Raw genomic sequence first — 18,504 nt, 5'->3', positions numbered from 1 at the left:
GCTATCATTAATGAAAAGGTTAGGGGAACACCAGTTAGACTAATATCAAGTTTAATGTTAAAATAAGAGTGTGTGGAGACTACAGATACATACAATCACCTCCTTACAGATCTTATCCAAGCTGATTAGCAGCTAATTGTTAGTCTTGGAGGGAAAACCCTAAATTAAGCATCTTCAGTTTGCAATTTTCATTACCTTTTGAATTTCTAGTTGAGGGCTTAGTTTTCTAGGATTCTGGTTGTGGTGACATATTTTGATGATGTCTTGATGATATTGCACAGTGTGGAAAAAATATTACTTTAATGTATGATATTTCCAAGGAAACAGGAACAGAGGTGGAATCAGTACCTCAAACATCACATCCTTGAACTCTTCACTTCTAATGTTATTAACTCCTGTTAAGGCAAACAGGGCTGTGCTTGTTTGAAAATCAAAGAAAATCTTTAGTCCTTTCTAAGACTAATACATTTTTGTTATCCTTTCTATCCATGAAAGGCAATCATTCCTGACTTCTTAATCTTTTAAAAATTTATTTATTTATTTATTTTTCGCTGCATTGGGTCTTTGTTGTTGTGTGCGGGCTTTCTCTAGTTGTGGCGAGCAGTAGCTTTTCTTGTTGCGGAGCACAGGCTCTAGGTGTGCGGGCTTCAGTAGTTGTGGCACGTGGGCTTAGTAGTTGTGGCTCGCGGGCTCTATAGAGCAGGCTCAGTAGTTGTGGCACATGGGCTTATTTGCTCCGTGGCATGTGGGATCTTCCCGGACCAGGGCTCAAACCCATGTCCCCTGCATTGGCAGGCGGATTCTTAATCACTGCGCCACCACGGAAGTCCTGAGCTTCTTAATTTTTGATCCATTGGAGTTGATGCAACAGGAAATGGCCAGGAAAAACACATCCTCTCAGATTTTCACAAACTGTCAGTGTGACTTCTCTTTTTATGGAGATGTTTTGGTGTAATTTCAGAAGGTGGTTGTTAGTTATGTTGGCTACATTACATTTAGTACATCTGGGATGTGTTCACATGAAGACATTGGCTAAAAGCTGTGTCTTGGGGCCTGGAATTGACTCTGATATTGAAAAGACTGGGAAGGACATTCCTTGCTACTTGGCCTAATCTAACAAAGACACCTTCTTGGGAAGCCCAGTCAGGAATTCATTTTGGAATTGAAGAACGAGTACAGAAGTTGAACTTCTCAATTCTCGTAGAATTCTTTTCAAAATATGTTTTTAGTTCTTTCCCAAATTTCTGCCATGGCAATTATAGGTCTGAGACTATTATTTATAACCCTGGCACCAGAATTTCTCACCATGCCTCTACATTTACTTTTATTTGAGTTAAAGGAATTTGTGTAAATGACTTGCCTCTGAGCTGTCACCACTGTAAGGCCAAGACATGTTTGGACGTAATACTTGCCTCCCACGCCTCAAGGCAGAACTCAGTATTTGACAACAGGAATCAGTTCTGCTAAACTTGTGATGTGGCAATATCTAAAGTTTTCCAATCTTAAATGAGGACGATTAAGACAAACAGAACAGAATCCTGTTCCATCTCTGCCCATTCTTCATTCATGTTTAGCACCAAAGTTTGCCTTTTTTGAAAACTATGGAGTTTGAACCAATGTAGAATTTTTTCCACCTAGTTGAAGTTGGAAGGTCAATTGTGAGCCCCGGGTCCATTAGCTCACAAGTATATAATTCCAAGGACTGATTAAAATAGTGGACAAATAAGGATTTTCAAGTAGTTTATCATTTATTATTTTTGCCATTTTCTTAGTATGTGGGACGGTTTGGTATAAAGTGAGAAAGTATGTACAAAATCACCTTGTCAACTGTAACCTGTTCTGTGAGCTGAATAATATTAACACTAGCAACAACAGCATCAATTATACACAACTTATATAGCACTTACTATGTGCTGGGAACTGTTCTAAGTACTTTACATATTTTCCCCTATTTAATCATCACTGAAGCCCTCTGAGAATAAGTGTTATGATCATTCCGTTTGACAATTATGGGACTGGACACAGGGTAGTGAAGTAACTTAAGATATTCCAGTTAGTATGTGGCATAGAGGGGATTGAAATGCTGGCAGGTGTGGCTCCAGAGTTGAGAACAGAGATACAGGGAGCCCCCATTCTCCTTTTGGTGGCATTCTGAATGTCACATAGTTAGAAAATATATGCTTCTAACTGGGCCGGAAGTAGATAAGAAGAGGGTTGCTCCTTTGATTTAGATGTTTATGAATCTGATAAGCACCTGTGATTTCATCTGCCTGAAAAGAATTTAGAAATGATGGCAAGTATGGTGCTCATTTTAATTTGATATGAAACACTTCCACTGTCTGATTGGTTTTGAACAGCTTTATTCTTCTAGCAATATAAAGAGCATTTTTAAAAACAGAGGGTAAAATGTAGCTTTCTATAATATGTATCCTTTAAACTATTGCTTTTCTACCTCTTGGTTGAGTTCTTGGATTAATGTGGTTAAAAGGCTCTTACAGGGCTTCCCTGGTGGCGCAGTGGTTGCGCGTCCGCCTGCCGATGCAGGGGAACCGGGTTCGCGCCCCGGTCTGGGAGGATCCCACATGCCGCGGAGCAGCTGGGCCTGTGAGCCATGGCCGCTGAGCCTGCGCGTCCGGAGCCTGTGCTCCGCAACGGGAGAGGCCACAGCAGAGGGAGGCCCGCATACCACAAAAAAAAAAAAAAAGAAAAGAAAAAGGCTCTTACAGAGAATAAGAAGGGAGCTCATTCACATGGACCTGGGGTTCCACTTACAACAGGTTCTCTTCCAGACAGTGACACTGACTTGTACCATTTCAAGAAAAACAGTCCTGTGTTTTCATGTTTGTCAGTTTTACTTATTACAGCTGGGCCAACTAACTGTATGTCACCAGGTTAGAGTGAGAAGCAATCCATTCTTGGGTAGAGTTGAGAACCATGATTAGTGCAGCAAACTGAGGTGCCCTTTAAAGAAATTAAGCACTTCAGTCAATGTGTTCTCATGTCTTTCTCCCCAGCACACAACCTCAGCCTTATAACTGATGGGTCTAAAAAGGTCTCTCGTAGCATCTCCTTCTGCTGTAATGAGATACACAGTAAAAGCCCGTTTGATTCCAAAGAAATGTCTTATTTCATTTTTCCTCCCCTGTTGGAAGGATGCTTCTTTGGCCAGATGAAATTAATTTACTCAAAAGGCTTTCTTTGAAAAGAAAAAAAGAAATTTTCATTTCTTATGTCTTCCCTAAGTGCCCCACTTTGGTTTGACAGGGGCGAGTTGAGTTCTCTTCACTGGTAGAATAAGCTCTTAACACCTCACTATCTCTTCCAAGACTGATCATCACCTTTACTCACAACACCCCTATATGAAAAAGTCTTAGAGGAAGAAAACATGAAATAGGAGGCAATAATAAATGTCTGTGTTCTAAAAAATTTAAGTGTCAATAAATGAAAGTTGCTATAAGGCTCTGGGTGCCTGTTGAAATTCTTGGCACTGTGACATTTAGGACATACATATTTGTTCCACACTGTGCACGAGACAGCTTTGCTGGGATGATCGTCTGGGTTAGCAGGGGACGTTTGCCACGTAAACCCTCTTCCGAATCAGCTGTTTCCCCTTAAGCGCTTCCATAGGGCTTAGTATACATCTCTATTATGGAACCAAAGGTATTGCAAATTCTTTGAGGAGAGGATTGTATCTTATTCACTTAAGATAGTGCCTAAAACACACTTGGTACCTAATGAATATTGGTAGAATGGAGGGAAGATAGGACATGTCCATAAACAAGAAGAAGAAGAGCTTTTCAGACAGAGAATATGATGTGAACAAAGAGAAAGACTTAGAAAACTGTGGTCGAGGAATCATCACATAGTTCAGTTTGGTTATAATATAATGTGTGAAGACGCTTTTGGAAGCAACTGTTGAAAAATTAGAATAGGCGGGATTTCACAAATCATTGTCAAGTTGGGGGTGGTGGTTAATAGATGATCCCTTAAGTTTGGAGCCTAAAAGACCAGAGCGATGTGATCTCCTTGAAATAAATTGAATTTCTTCAGTTTGAGAGGAAAACAGGTTTAAGAGAGAAGGAATATTCCCTTCTGAAAAGTTGAGTTTGAGGTGCCACTAGAATCTCCAGATGTAGATAAGGAAATGTAAGTGGAAACAGGATGAGAGGCTCAGGAAAACAGGGTCAAGGCTGGAGGAAACACACTTGGCAGTGAGACCTGCACAGGTGATTGTGCAAGCAAGGGTCAGATGAAGTTGCTGACGGGGAGAAGGAAGCTGAGGGGAGAAGAGCTGAGGACAAAACGTGAAGGGCTGGAGAAACAAGGACAACCAAAGCATGAGAGAGGGAAGGAGCAATGAGAGCCACCTGTCTCAGCATAAAAGGGAGGCATGCTGGGGAGGGAGCATGCAATGCAGCACGGGGAAGTGGCTGGGTTTTGCCATCAAGAGTTGAGTTCAGGTCTTACTCCATCACCTGTTAGCCGCAGGATCTGCAGCCAATTACATAAGCTCTTGGACCACAATTTCCTTACCTTGGCAGTTGTGGTGTTAATTTAAATAGTTTAAACGTACAGTCTTTAAATAATACTTTAAAAATTACTCTCGTCTCTTAAAATAATAACCAGTAAACTGGAAGATTTCGAGTTGTCTATATTTCTTATGTACGTGCAAGCAACTATATTGCAAAATATGTCATTTAAAAAACGTCTTGTAATCCATACAAAATTGAAGATTTAGGAATTTTTGAATTACATGTTTGATACACTATCTTTTGCCCACTGTCTTCGGAATAAAGCGCTTGCAGTTTAAATATACTTCTCTTTGTCTGATCAAGCTTAATTTTTTGAGCACCTGCTATATACCCAGCACTTTTCTAGCTCTTTTTACTGAGCCCCTGTAACTAAGGCTTTTTCTTTCCAATTCTTAGGGTATTTATTAATCTGTGTTTTCTTTAGCCACCATAAATATTCTTACCAACACTTTTGAAACAATTTAAAATGTATAGTGTTTGTGATTTTCCTAGTACAGTCCATTGAAAATACTATATTTTATTCTTTATTTCTGGGAGAAGCAAAACTATTGTTATTTTCTTGGGAAATATTTGCAAATTTTTGCCTCAGAAAATATTATGCAGTATAAAGCTACTTTTTCCATGTCTAAAATCATTGATAAAATGCATTTTAAATGGCACTTTAATGTATTGATATTTTTTCTTCTGCTAGAAAAAGAAACCATAACTTACATTTTTTTAATCCTTTTTATTAGGGTACTACATTAAGAAAAATACTCCTGAATCGGTACTTTAGAGGCGATTATGGTGTCTGTATGAACGGACACCTCTCTGGAGCCTACTGTAAATCTGCACAAGGAGGAGGCAAGACATCATTTTTTCCTTATTTTCGGATTTTTAGAGTGTGTCTGCATGCCGTGCTACTCTAGTATTTTACTTAACATAACACAAATATAAAAATCATTTAAAGAGCACTATTATCAGCCATAGCAAAAATAAGAAGATCCTGCCATTTGCGCCAACTAGGATGGACCTCAAGGGCGTTATGCTAAAGTGAACTAAGTCCGACAAAGACAGGCACCACGTGCTATTGCTTACATATTAATCTAAAAACACCAGACTCCTAGACACAAGCATCAGATTTGTGATTGCCCGAGGCAGGGAGTGGGGAGTAGGGGAATCAAGGGAAAGGGGTCAAAAGGAACAAACTTCCAGCTATAAAATAAATAAACCCAGGAGATGTAATATACAACACGATGACTATAGTTAACAATACTGTACTGTATATTTGAAAGTTGCTAAGAGAATAGATCCTGAAAGTTCTCATCACAAGGAAAATAAATTAACTTTATGAGATGATGAATTTAATTAATCTTATTGTCGTGATCATTTTGCAATATATCATATATCAAAGCATTATGTTGTACACCTTAAACGTACACAATGTTATATATCATTGATATATGTTGTTATATCTAAATAAAACTGGAAAAATAAATTTAAAAAGCACTATTAAAAACCTTTGCACAGTTTTGGGTTCATAAAACAGTGGATTTGCACATTAGAATTAATTTTGCCTTCTGACAAAGGTTTATTTGTTTTTCCTAATCACAGGAAGCTTTTCTGGACAAGATTCAGATAAGACGGGGATATCCATGTCAGATATTCAGTGTCTACTGGATAAAGAAGGTGCATCTGAACTTGTCATCGATGTTATAGTGAACACCAAAAATGACAGAATTTTTTCAGAAGGCATTTTACTTGGCATTGCCTTGCTTGAAGGAGGAAATACACAAACTCAGGTACTTGCTTACCATCATGACCATTTGCTACATTTTGCTATTTTGTATTTCATATTTACTTGTTATAGAAACCCAGGGAAAGTAATGTTTTTTCGTTAAGCTTCTCGTGACTATCCCTCCACCCAAAAACAACCACATTTTCCTTATATATTCATTTGATTTGCTGTAGTAACTACAGAGCTTCACAAATTATTCGGTGAAGCAGAACATTCCTTAGCAGCATCACTTCTAACATGCTACCAGAAATTCTGGTTTGCTTAGGGAAATTTTAGGCTTACTTTCAGCAAATTAGGACAACATTTTGACTCATCAAAGAATTAAATGTAGAAGAAAAAGAATTAAGTGCATTAATTAAATGAGGTAATATATATATAAACTCTTCGCACAGTATTTGGCATTAAAACAAGTTCCCATAACATTCCCCACCCATCTCAGGTACTTTTGCAGAAGCTCAGAACTCTACCTTTCCCTTTTGCCCCAAATCTCCCAGTCTCGTTACCCTGCTGCCTCTCCCTGCTTTCACTGGTGTGGGGAGAGAAGAACCACGTCTTCTTTCTTCGTTCTGTTTGCTCATTCACCTCAGGAGGGGTGACTTGAGAGTCATTGCTCATCTGTTCGGTGCTCTGCTCCAGCGAGCGGCGCGCTCACTTGCATGCAGGATCAGACCACTGCTTCCAGAAGGCACGCGTTTCACTTTGAAATTCCTGCCAAGTTGTGCCTGGACTCCCCCCACACCTAAAGGCAGAGCTCGCTCCTTGTGTGATCCCCAGAGTTGGGAAGTGTTCCCAGGGAACACAGGCATCATCCTCCAAGCCCTGCCGCTCACTAATCTGATATTTCTAGGTTTGCCTTGGTCAGGAAGGAAACGATGCTTACAACTAATTGGAAAATCCAGAATCCATTTTCCCTCTTCATGGCAAGCAGAAGCCACATCTAATTAAACACTAAAAAAAAAAAAAAAAGTTACCTCTAAAGATGTCTCTCCAAAACACACGATATTCTCCTGCTTAAAATCAGTCACTTTCCCTATAAAGGCAAACTCTCCCCTAGTCCATAAGATCCTTCGTGATCTAATCTCTTCAAGTTTTCCATCTTTCCTTTCTTATTCCATCTCTCCCCTCCCCCATCCTCTCTCTTGTGCACCAGCTATACTAAGTAAGCTCTTGTAGCTCCTTAGATGTGTTGTGCCGTTTCTCATGTCACTTTCTCCTCTTCAAGGACTCAACTCATGAACTTCTTTTGGAAGCCTTTTCTGATCCTATGTCCCACTGGGCAGAATTGTCCACTAGGTACTGTACGCTTCTGCTCTATCCTGCAGACATCTTCAGTAGCATTTCTACCACTTTATTGTGCCTCTTCATGAGTTCATCAGGCTCTGTCTAGTAAACTATGATTCCTTAGAGGTTGAGACCACATGTTTTCCATCTTTGCATCCCTTGTGTCTGGCACCATGGCTGGCCCAGCCTAGGGATTCAATAATTGTTCAGGAGGGAATGGCTCTATGAATGAATGGTCCGAATCAACTTCTACCTCCTTCACAAAGTCTTCCCTGTCTGGTTGGGGCCTTTGGGACCAGTCCTTTATCTGAGCTCCCATAGCATTTGTTTCTTTGATGCTCACTTGGCACTTTGCCTGTGCAGCTTTGTTTGGTTGTTATTTATATGACATCCTGTCTCTCCAGTTAAATGTCATCTTCTTTAAAGTAGGGGATCATGTCTTGTTCTTTATATCTATGGTGCTTTATAGCCATTCAACAAATATTTGTTGATGTGGATAGCATTCAATGATTTTTGTGTAAGAAAACCTTCTTTTAAGATGGGTTATGACGGTCTCATTTACCAGCCTTACACCCTTCGGGTTTCTCACTTATCTACATCATTGTGTAACCCAGATGTCAACTGTGTGCTCCTGGCCCTAAGAGGTCTAGTTGAGGTCAACTTGAATCCTTGCCCTCCCCAAGACTTCTGCCAAAATCCAGGAGGGGTCAGATTCTCATAGTCTCGCTGGCCACTAATGTCTTGCTTTCTTATTAGTTCATGGGCTGTCTTGGCACGCAGCTTCTGTAGTACTGAGGTAGGAATCTGGTCCCCTTCCTTAATTTCTATCCTCCTAGCTACATAAATCAATTTATATGTTTAATATACTTTATTAGAGAATGGTTGAGGGGGAGGATAGAGGAGGTGGTTAGATTACAATTTCAAATTGCACGCTAATAATAGCGACAATGAAAATAATACCTCCACCAAGTGCTATTCTTGGTGCTTTCTGTGTAATAACTTGGTTAAACCTCACAAACAACCTGTGCGGGAACTTGTGTCCTATCTCATCTTAACAAAGAAGAATCTGAGATACACCTAAACTCACGTAGCTAGTTAGAGATCCAGCTAGGACTGGAACCCGTGCAGACTGGCTCCAGAGTCTGTGCTGTTAACCACTACAAAACAAACATCTCCTTTCTAAAATTTCCTTCTACGGCCTCACGCCTAGGAAGTCTCACTGGCTGATCACCCTGCATCACACCCTGGTCTGACTTCATCTCTCTGGTTCCTCACTTCATTTCTCTTCTCTGTCCTCTCACCTCTCATTTCTAGTCTCCTCCACCCCCTTCTTGGGGGAAAGTCCTTCCTCTGTCACATAGATCTGTTTATCTATCACCCGTGGCTCCCCCCAAAACCTTAGAGTTTCCTCTTATACTCTGAAACTCATGGAGGTGCTTCCCCACTCAAAGCCCACCTCTTTTGTGAGGTAAATCGTTATGCTACCTGTTGAGATTATATACACATATAAAAAACATACTGTTTATCTTTATTAAAGTCATACTGTTCAGCTTTATAGAGCCCTGGTTTTTAGAAGTCTATGTAAATCATCTGATATTTTGAGCTTAAGGGGTTATTTTATAAATTTAGTGATTTACAGTCAGAGAATCTGGATTTAAATCCTAGCTCTACCCACTTACTACTTATATAATATTGGGCAAGTCATTTACATTCACCAAACCATATTTTATTGATCTACAAAATGGAAATAAGAATACCATGTTCATCACACAGTTGCACTGAAAGAATCAATGAGATAATATATGTCAAGGAACAACATAAATTATAAAACTTTGTTTTAATAGAACCACAAAGTTCTATAACTTCCTCATTAATATGTAGGAATCCCTTTCTAACCCCATTCTATTGAAGATATTAGGATTCAAGCATCAGCTTAATTTATGGGACCATAGAGGTCTCTGAATGCTGAATTTATCCTTTGAATTAACAGAACCAGCTTGACAGTTTCACTGTGGTTGCTATGGTTACTGTGGCTTTTTGGCCTGCTTTCTTGAGTTGTTGCTAGCCCTCCGCTTAGAGCTTCCCCCTAGTAGGTATGAAGCCAGCTTGTAAGACTTCAGGAAACACTCTGAGAATATGCATCACCCACATCACAAATTGCAGGACAGGCATCCATTTCAAGGCCGGTTGTCATTAGAGTCTCACCTATAAGTTCCAGGACCCATGAGTCATGGTTTCAGGAAAGCATATCTGCAGGAGCCAAACTCCCCAAAATTGACTGTTTAGATATATTGGATTATGGTCAATTCTAGTTGATCTGGAAGTCATTATTTCTTCAGATGTTTTCTTCCCATTGTCTTTCATCAAGGTTATATAACTCTTTTTTATCAGTACAGTTCCTGGAATTATTATCTTTATTAATTTTTTTTTACTTTCTCTTGTTTGTGTTGCATCTATTCCAAGGTTTTAGTCTTAATAACTTACAATTTCCCCACCCAGTGTGAATCCTGACTTCTCTGGAGTGTATCACCTTTCCCATCTCCTACCTCTTCGGTTACTTCCTGAAGTCATTAAGCAGACCATGATTAGGGCAGATATTCTCAAGTTTCAGTATTTCCACCTCTCAGTGAGATATGTTTTATCATACTTTGGGTGTCGAATCCTTTCTACATCATTATTTACTCTAAAGCAGAATTCACTTTATACATTTTATGGTGGGCTTGCCCTAGACCCCATGCAAAGCAACGTATCTAATAAAGTACCAAAAGAATTTAGTGCCTACTTATCAGTGGGATCCTGTGAGTGAGGCTGCCATGGTAACACATTCTAAATTAAAAGTACTCTAATTTAGACAAAGAGAAAAATAACTCTTTGTAGACTCACATTTACCATCAGAATAGTGGTTGTTTTCCATGCTAGATTACAAAGTCACAAGGGCAGAGACTGTAGTTGTTTTCCCTGTTTGTCCTATCCCTTCATAGCATGGGACCTGGCACATAGTAGGCCTTCAATAAATATGTGTTGAATCAAAACATGACTTCATAATAATATAAAAATCAAAGAGCTCTTTGCATACCACTTCTTACAGTACCTTTGTAAAATTTTAAAACAAATAATCAGTAAAGATGAATTCAATAACATGAAATTATGTTGGATTTTAGTGGAAAGTGCTAAGCAAATACAAGCTATTATTAGGACACAGTAAATAGTACAGGAGACTAGCAAAGCTGTCAGTTTATGAAATAATCATGGGCAGCACATTAAATATAGACTTTTATCCACAATGCTTATGTTTATTTCAAACGTAAAAACATTATTTTCTCCCCTTGGGTATAGATGTCTTAAAATATGTTTTCTTGCAGTATTCCTTCTACCAGCAGTTGCATGAACAAAAAAAGTCAGAAAAATTCTTCAAAGTTCTCTATGACCGAATGAAGGCTGCTCAGAAAGAGATAAGATCAACAGTGACCGTTAATACCATAGACTTAGGTAACAAAAAAAGAGATGATGACAACGAATTGATGACATCTGGCCCACGAATGAGAGGTAAAGAAATAGTTGAGTATTGGGGAGAATAGAGTGAGGGAAAAGAGGGGTGACACAGTTTTTAGATCTCTCTTATGTTTTTCATCTCACTTGTCTTAGTCTAATTATTCCAGCTGTGACTCTGTTTATGGAACTCCATCCTTGAATTATTGTGGTCATGGGGTTGACCTTGAAAGAGCTCTGTAGGGCCAAGCTCAAGCAAGGGGTTATCAGTGCAAAGCAACAAGTGACATGAAAACGTTTGATTTCATTGTGAAATTTATGGTAAAGAACAACTGCCCAAACCTTCTGAACGTTCATGAAATTTAAACTGTAAGAACAGGAGTGACAGCACTAAACTCTATGAAAGATTTTTGGTATTTGGAATAATGAAGTCATCAGTGTAGTAAATACAGATCATCTAAATATTTACATTTTTGAAGTTTGCCCTATTTTCCCACCTTCTCGTATTCAAGAACTCTGACATTTTACATTTATCAGAAAGACAGGAGCCCTTCTAAAATTGGCTAAGCATTAAGATCTTTTTTTTTTAATATCCCAGTGCCAAGTTAATTTTTTAGTTGCTACCTCAGATTCTTTTGGGGAAATTCCTGCACCTCTTGTCAGGTGATTTTAAATTCAATTGTTAGAGAATTTGGATAACTGTCTTTTTTTTTTTTAATTAACAAGAGGAAGTTAATTCATAAATATAAGAATGCTGCTTTATTTTCAGTAAGAGATTCATCATTACATTTAAAAGAGGGAATGAAAGGGCAATTAACAGAAGCTTCTTCGGCAACATCCAGAGCATACTGTGCGTACAGAAGAGAAATGGATCCAGAAATAGACATCATGTGCGCGGGATCAGAAGCGGGAAACGCTGAGGAAAAGTCTGCGGAGGAAGTAACAATGAGTACTGCCATTGCCATCATGCAGCCGATTCTGAGATTTCTTCAGTTACTCTGTGAGAATCACAACCGGGAACTGCAGGTATTTGTTCTATTTTGTGTGAAAGCCGAGCATACAGCCTATGATTATAGGTAATTAAATTCAAATAAAACTAACAAGTAGTTTTGGAGAGAGTTTGGGAGAAATAATAAAAACAATAGTGCTCTTCTGAAATGGAAGAAACTTCGGCATCTAAGTGAAGAAAAATGAGAGGAAAATTCCTCTGTGCATGAAAAAAAATCAGGCTCCTACGGTATCATTCTTTGCATTTTCAACTCACATCTCTTTAGCCTCTGTGGGTATCATCTACCCTTAGGACTCCGGGATTTGTTAAGTAAGGTCACATTTGCCTCATCTGTATCTTTCATGGTTTTAGAAGACTGTGGAGGCTTTCATCATTCCCAACTCAGTTCATATTTCTTGAGTGAGGATACGGAGTATCTTTGTGTGTCTTCATTAGAAACAGACGTAATATAGAAGAGGATTTTTTTTTTTTTTTTGCATTTGAAGTGTAGTTGATTTACAATATTGTTTTAGTTTCAGGAGTACAGCAAAATGATTCATATATATATATATTTCCTTTTTAAAATTATTTTCCATCATACCTTATTATGAGATATTGAATAGTTCCCTGTGCTATACAGCAAATCCCTATTATTTATCTACTTTATATATGGTAGTGTGAATCTGTTAATCCCATACTCCTAATTTTTCCCTCCTCCTCCCCCCTTCCCCTTTGGTAACCATACATTTGTTTTCTGTGAGTCTGTTTCTGTTTTGTAAATAAGTTCATTTGTACTATTTTTTTAGATTCCACATATAAGTGGTATCTCTCTAGATACATCCATGTTGCTGCAAATGGCATTGTTTCAATCTTTTTTATGGCTGAGTAATATTCCAGTGTGTGTGTGTGTGTGTGTGTGTGTGTGTGTGTGTGTGTGTGTGTGTGTTACATCTTCTTTATCCATGTGTCTGTTGATGGACACTTAGGTCGCTTCCATGTCTTGGCTATTCTAAATAATGGTGCTGTGAATATAGGGGTAAGTGTATCTTTTTGAATTAGAGTTTTTGTCTTTTCTGGGTATATGCCGAGGAGTGGGATGGCTGGATCATACGGTAACTCTATGTTCATTTTTTAAGGACCATCCACACTGTTTTCAATAGGGGCTGTACCAATTTACATTCCCACCAATAGTGTAAGAGGGTTCCCTTTTCTTCACACCCTCTCCAGCATTTATTATTTGTAGACTTTTTGATGATAGCCATTCTGACTGGTGTGAGGTAGTTTGGATTTGAATTTCTCTAATAATTAGCAGTGTTGAGCATCTTTTCATATGCCTGTTGGCCATCTGTATGTCTTCTTTGGAGAAATGTCTCTTTAGGTCTTCTGCCCATTTTTCAATTGAGTTGTTTGCTTTTTTGATGGTGAGTTGTATGAGCTGTTTATATATTTTGGAAATTAATCTCTTGTCGGTTGCATCATTTGCAAATATTTTCTCCCAGTCTATAGGTTGTCTTTTTGTTTTGTTGATGGTGTCCTTTGCTGTGCAAAAGCTTATAAGTTTGATTAGATCACATTTGTTTATTTGTTTATTTTTTTTTTTTGCGGTACACGGGCCTTTCACTGTTGTGGCCTCTCCCGTTGCGGAGCACGGGCTCCGGACGCACAGGCTCAGCAGCCATGGCTCACGGGCCCAGCCGCTCCGCGGCATGCGGGATCTTCCCGGACCGGGGCACGAACCCGTGTCCCCTGCATCGACAGGCGGACTCTCAACCACTGCGCCACCAGGGAAACCCACATTTGTTTTTTTTTTGCTTTTATTTCTTTTACCTAGGAAGACTGACCTAAGAAAATATTGCTACAATTTATGTCAGAGAATATTTTGCCTATGTTCTCTTCTAGGAGTTTTATGGTGTTATGTCTTATATTTAAGTCTTTAAGCCATTTTGAATTGATTTTTGTGTATGGTGTGAGGGAGTGTTCTAACTTCATTGATTTACTTGGGGAAGAGGATTTTGTACAACAGTGAAGGTTGATACCTTTGTAAATTAATATAATCCTGGCCTTACATCTTCTTTGGTACATTTTTTGTTGTCAAATAGATGAACTTAGGTGTGCCTAGGAATTTTGGCCCCTTTGTTGTTTTGGGCATCATTTGTACATGCTGCTTATGTCACCATAGAAAAACCACATGAATGGTGACATCATTTCTAAGAGCACAAATCCAGTATTAGAGCGACAGCAGAGTTTGAAGCTGTGTTTTCTAGTAAGCGTCTAAAGTGCAGGTGTTCTGAATTGGTAAGAGAGGGTAGATTCATATTAATTGGACTGAATATCCTCCAAGGAGATGAGACCCTCAGGAATTAATGAATGGTGGAAGCCATGACTCTTGTGGACCACCCCACCACAACTTGGAGAGGGCTGCTGCAGAGCTGTCAGCAGGCAAAAACCAGAAGCTTTATTTGCAGAGGGAAGATATTGAATATGTGCCTGTGCACTTATCCTGACCCACGTGGTCTGTCCATGTGGGAAGTGGATGTGTAGTATCTGATCAAACATTTTACTGATAGGAATGTGGGATCAAACAATTTGGAAAATGCTACTTATAAAAGACTTTTGTTTCAATACGAATAAGTGTTAGAATTATTCACAATAGCTAATATGTAGAAGCAGCCCCAGTGTCCATTAACAGATGAATGGATACACAAAATGGGGTGTATACAAAAAATATAATATTATTCAGCCTTAACAAGGAAGGAAATTCTGACATGCGCTACAACATGTATGAACCTGGGGACATTATGCTAAGTGAAATAAGACACACAAAAAGACAAATACTGTGTGATTCCACTTGTATGAGATAGAGTAGTCAAAATAATGAAGACAGAAAGTAGAAGTGTGGTTATCAAGGGCTAGGGAGAGGGAGAATAGGGAGTTGTTAATAGGTGTAGAGTTTTAGTTTTACAAAGATTAAAGGAGTTCTAGAAATGGATGATGGAGATGATAGCTAAACATTATGAATATGTTTAATATCACTGGAGTGTGTACACTTAAAAACGGTTAAGAGTAGGGCTTCCCTGGTGGCACAGTGGTTGAGAATCTGCCTGCTAATGCAGGGGACACAGGTTCGAGCCCTGGTCTGGGAAGATCCCACATGCCGCGGAGCAACTAGGCCCGTGAGCCACAACTACTGAGCCTGCGCGTCTGGAGCCTGTGCTCCGCAACAAGAGAGGCCGCGATAGTGAGAGGCCCGCGCACCGTGATGAAGAGTGGCCCCCGCTTGCCACAACTAGAGAAAGCCCTCGCACAGAAACGAAGACCCAACACAGCCAAAAATAAAATTAATTAATTAATTAATTAAAAGTGACACGAACCTAATTCATACCTAATTAAGCAAATCAGGAGAAACGTAAAAGCAGGTCCAGCTCCAGGCTCAGCAGGATTTAGAGGTTCAAATATCTTCAGGAGCCAGTTTCTCTCCACCTTTCCCTCATGCTTTAAAAAAAAAAAAAAGAAAAATGGTTAAGAGTAAATTTTATGTATATTTTGCCACAATACAAAAAAATGGAGAAAAAATCACAAATGCAAACTAAAAGGAAAAAGAATAAATGGTAGAAATGAATTCAAATGAATTAAATAGTAAATTAAATTAGTGAAAATAAGTAATAAATTAAAATAAAATAAAAGTTTCCATCTTTGCTTACCCTTTCACCAGGTTTATTCCCCCATGAAATCACTCTTTTTTTTTGTTTGTTTGTTTTTTGTTTGTTTATACAGCAGGTTCTTATTAGTCATCAATTTTATACACATCAGTGTATACATGTCAATCCCAATCTCCCAATTCATCACACCACCACCCCCATCCCGCTGCAGCTTTCCCCCCTTGGTGTCCATACGTTTGTTCTCTACATCTGTGTCTCAACTTCTGCCCTGCAAACTGGTTCATCTGTACCATTTTTCTAGGTCCCACATATATGTGTTAATATACAATATTTGTTATTCTCTTTCTGACTTACTTTACCCTGTATGACAGTATCTAGATCCATCTACGTCTCAAAAAATGACCCAATTTCGTTCCTTTTTATGGCTGAGTAATATTCCATTGTATATATGTACCACATCTTCTGTATCCATTCGTCTGTCGATGGGCATTTAACTTGCTTCCATGACCTGGCTATTGTAATAGTGCTGGAATGAACATTGGGATGCACGTGTCTTTTTGAATTACGGTTTCCTCTGGGTATATGCCCAGTAGTGGGATTCCTGGGTTCTATGGTAATTCTATTTTTAGTTTTTTAAGGAACCTCCATACTGTTCTCCATAGTGGCTGTATCAATTTACAGTTCCACCAACAGTGCAAGAGGGTTCCCATTTCTCCACACCCTCTCCAGCATTTGCTGTTTGTAGATTTTCTGATGATGCCCATTCTAACTGGTGTGCGGTGATACCTCATTGTAGTTTTCATTTGCATTTCTCTAATAATTAGTGATGTTGAACAGCTTTTCATGTGCTTCTTGGCCATCTCTATGTCTTCTTTGCAGAAATATCTGTTTAGGTCTTCTGCCCATTTTTTGATTGAGTTGTTTATTTTTTTGATATTGAGCTGCATGAGCTGTTTATATATTTTGGAGATTAATCCTTTGTCCGTTGATTCGTTTGCAAATATTTTCTCCCATTCTGGGGGTTGTCTTTATGTCTTGTTTATGGTTTCCTTTGCTGTGCAAAAGCTTTCAAGTTTCCTTAGGTCCCATTTGTTTACTTTTGTTTTTATTTCCGTTACTCTAGGAGGTGGATCAAAAAAGATCTTGCTGTGATTTATGTCAAAGTGTATTCTTCCTGTGTCTTCCTCTAAGTGTTTTATAGTGTCCAGTTTTACATTTAGGTCTCGAATCCATTTTGAGTTTATTTTTGTGTATGGTGTTAGAGAGTGTTCTAATTTGAATCTTTTACATGTGGCTGTCCAGTTTTCCCAGCACCACTTACTGAAGAGACTGTCTTTTCTCCATTGTATATCCTTGCCTCCTTTGTCAAAGATAAGGTGACCATATGTGCGTGGGTTTATCTCTGGGCTTTCTATCCTGTTCTGACCATAGGTGCATGGGTTTATCTCTGGGCTTTCTATCTTGTTCCATTGATCTGTGATTCTGTTTTTGTGCCAGTACCATATTGTCTTGATTACTGTACCTTTATAGTATAGTCTGAAGTCACGGAGTCTGATTCCTCCAACTCTGTTGTTTTCCCTCAGACTGCTTTGGCTATTTGGGGTCTTTTGTGTCTCCATACAAATTTTAAGATTTTTTGTTCTAGTCCCATAAAAAATGCCATTGGTAATTTGATAGGGATTGCATTGAATCTGTAGGTTACTTTGGGTAGTATAGTAGGATTCTCTATGTATAGTATCATGTCATCCGCAAACAGTGACAGTTTTACTTCTTTTCCAATTTGTATTCCTTTTATTTCTTTTTCTTCTCTGATTGCCGTGACTAGGACTTCCAAAACTTTTGAACAATAGTGGCGAGAGTGGACATCCTTGTCTTGTTCCTGATCTTAGAGGAAATGCTTTCAGTTTTTCACCATTGAGAATGGTGTTTGCTGTGGGTTTGTCATATATGGCCTTTATTATGTTGAGGTAGGTTCCCTCTATGGCCACTTTCTTGAGAGTTTTTATCATAAATGGGTGTTGAATTTTGTCAAAAGCTTTTTCTGCATCTATTGAGATCATCATATGGTTTTTATTCTTCAATTGGTTAATCTGGTGTATCACATTAATTGATTTACATATATTGAAGAACCCTTGCATCCTTGGGATAAATCCCAATTTGTCATGGTGTATGATTTTTTTTTTTTTTTTTTTGCTGTACGCAGGCCTCTCTCTGCTGTGGCCTCTCCCGTTGCGGAGCTCAGGCTCCGGATGCGCAGGCCCAGCGGCCATGGCTCATGGGCCCAGCCGCTCCGTGGCATGTGGGATCCTCCCAGACCGGGGCACGAACCCGTATCCCCTGCATCGGCAGGTGGACTCTCAACCACTGAGCCACCAGGGAAGCCCCGTATGATCGTTTTAATGTGTTGTTGGATTCTGTTTGCTACTATTTTTTTGAGAGTTTTTGCATCTATATTTATCAGTGATATTGGTCTGTAATTTTCTGTCTTTGTAGTACCTTTGTCTGGTTTGGGTATGAGGGTGATGGTGGCCTCATAGAATGAGTTTGGGAGTGATCCTTCCTCTGCAATTTTTTGGAAGAGTTTGAGAAGGATGGGTGTTAGCTCTTCTCTAAATGTTTGATAGAATTCACCTGTGAAGCCATCTGGTCCTGGACTTTTGTTTGTTGAAAGATTTTTAATCACAGTTTCAATTTCATTGCTTGTTATTGGTCTGTTCATATTTTCTACTTCTTCCTGGTTCAGTCTTGGAAAGTTATACCTTTCTAAGAATTTGTCCA

The 18,504-nt window shown here is 39.0% G+C and overlaps 1 protein-coding gene across 6 annotated transcripts in view; it reads left to right on the top strand.

The window, feature by feature from the left end:
* ITPR2 (inositol 1,4,5-trisphosphate receptor type 2) overlaps nt 1–18,504 on the top strand; it is a 537,217-nt gene that overhangs the window by 358,118 nt on the left and 160,595 nt on the right. For all 6 annotated transcript variants that reach the window (XM_024129066.3, XM_028491109.2, XM_028491111.2 and 3 more), the window contains 4 exons: nt 5,267–5,375; nt 6,126–6,313; nt 10,953–11,136; nt 11,849–12,105. In XM_024129066.3, the coding sequence (XP_023984834.1) occupies nt 5,267–5,375; nt 6,126–6,313; nt 10,953–11,136; nt 11,849–12,105 (738 nt within the window). The remainder of the gene's footprint in view (nt 1–5,266; nt 5,376–6,125; nt 6,314–10,952; nt 11,137–11,848; nt 12,106–18,504) is intronic.

Source organism: Physeter macrocephalus, chromosome 6 (genome assembly GCF_002837175.3).
Source record: "Physeter macrocephalus isolate SW-GA chromosome 6, ASM283717v5, whole genome shotgun sequence".
NCBI classification, from domain to species: Eukaryota; Metazoa; Chordata; class Mammalia; order Artiodactyla; family Physeteridae; genus Physeter; species Physeter macrocephalus.
This window is presented reverse-complemented; position numbering and strand designations above follow the sequence as displayed.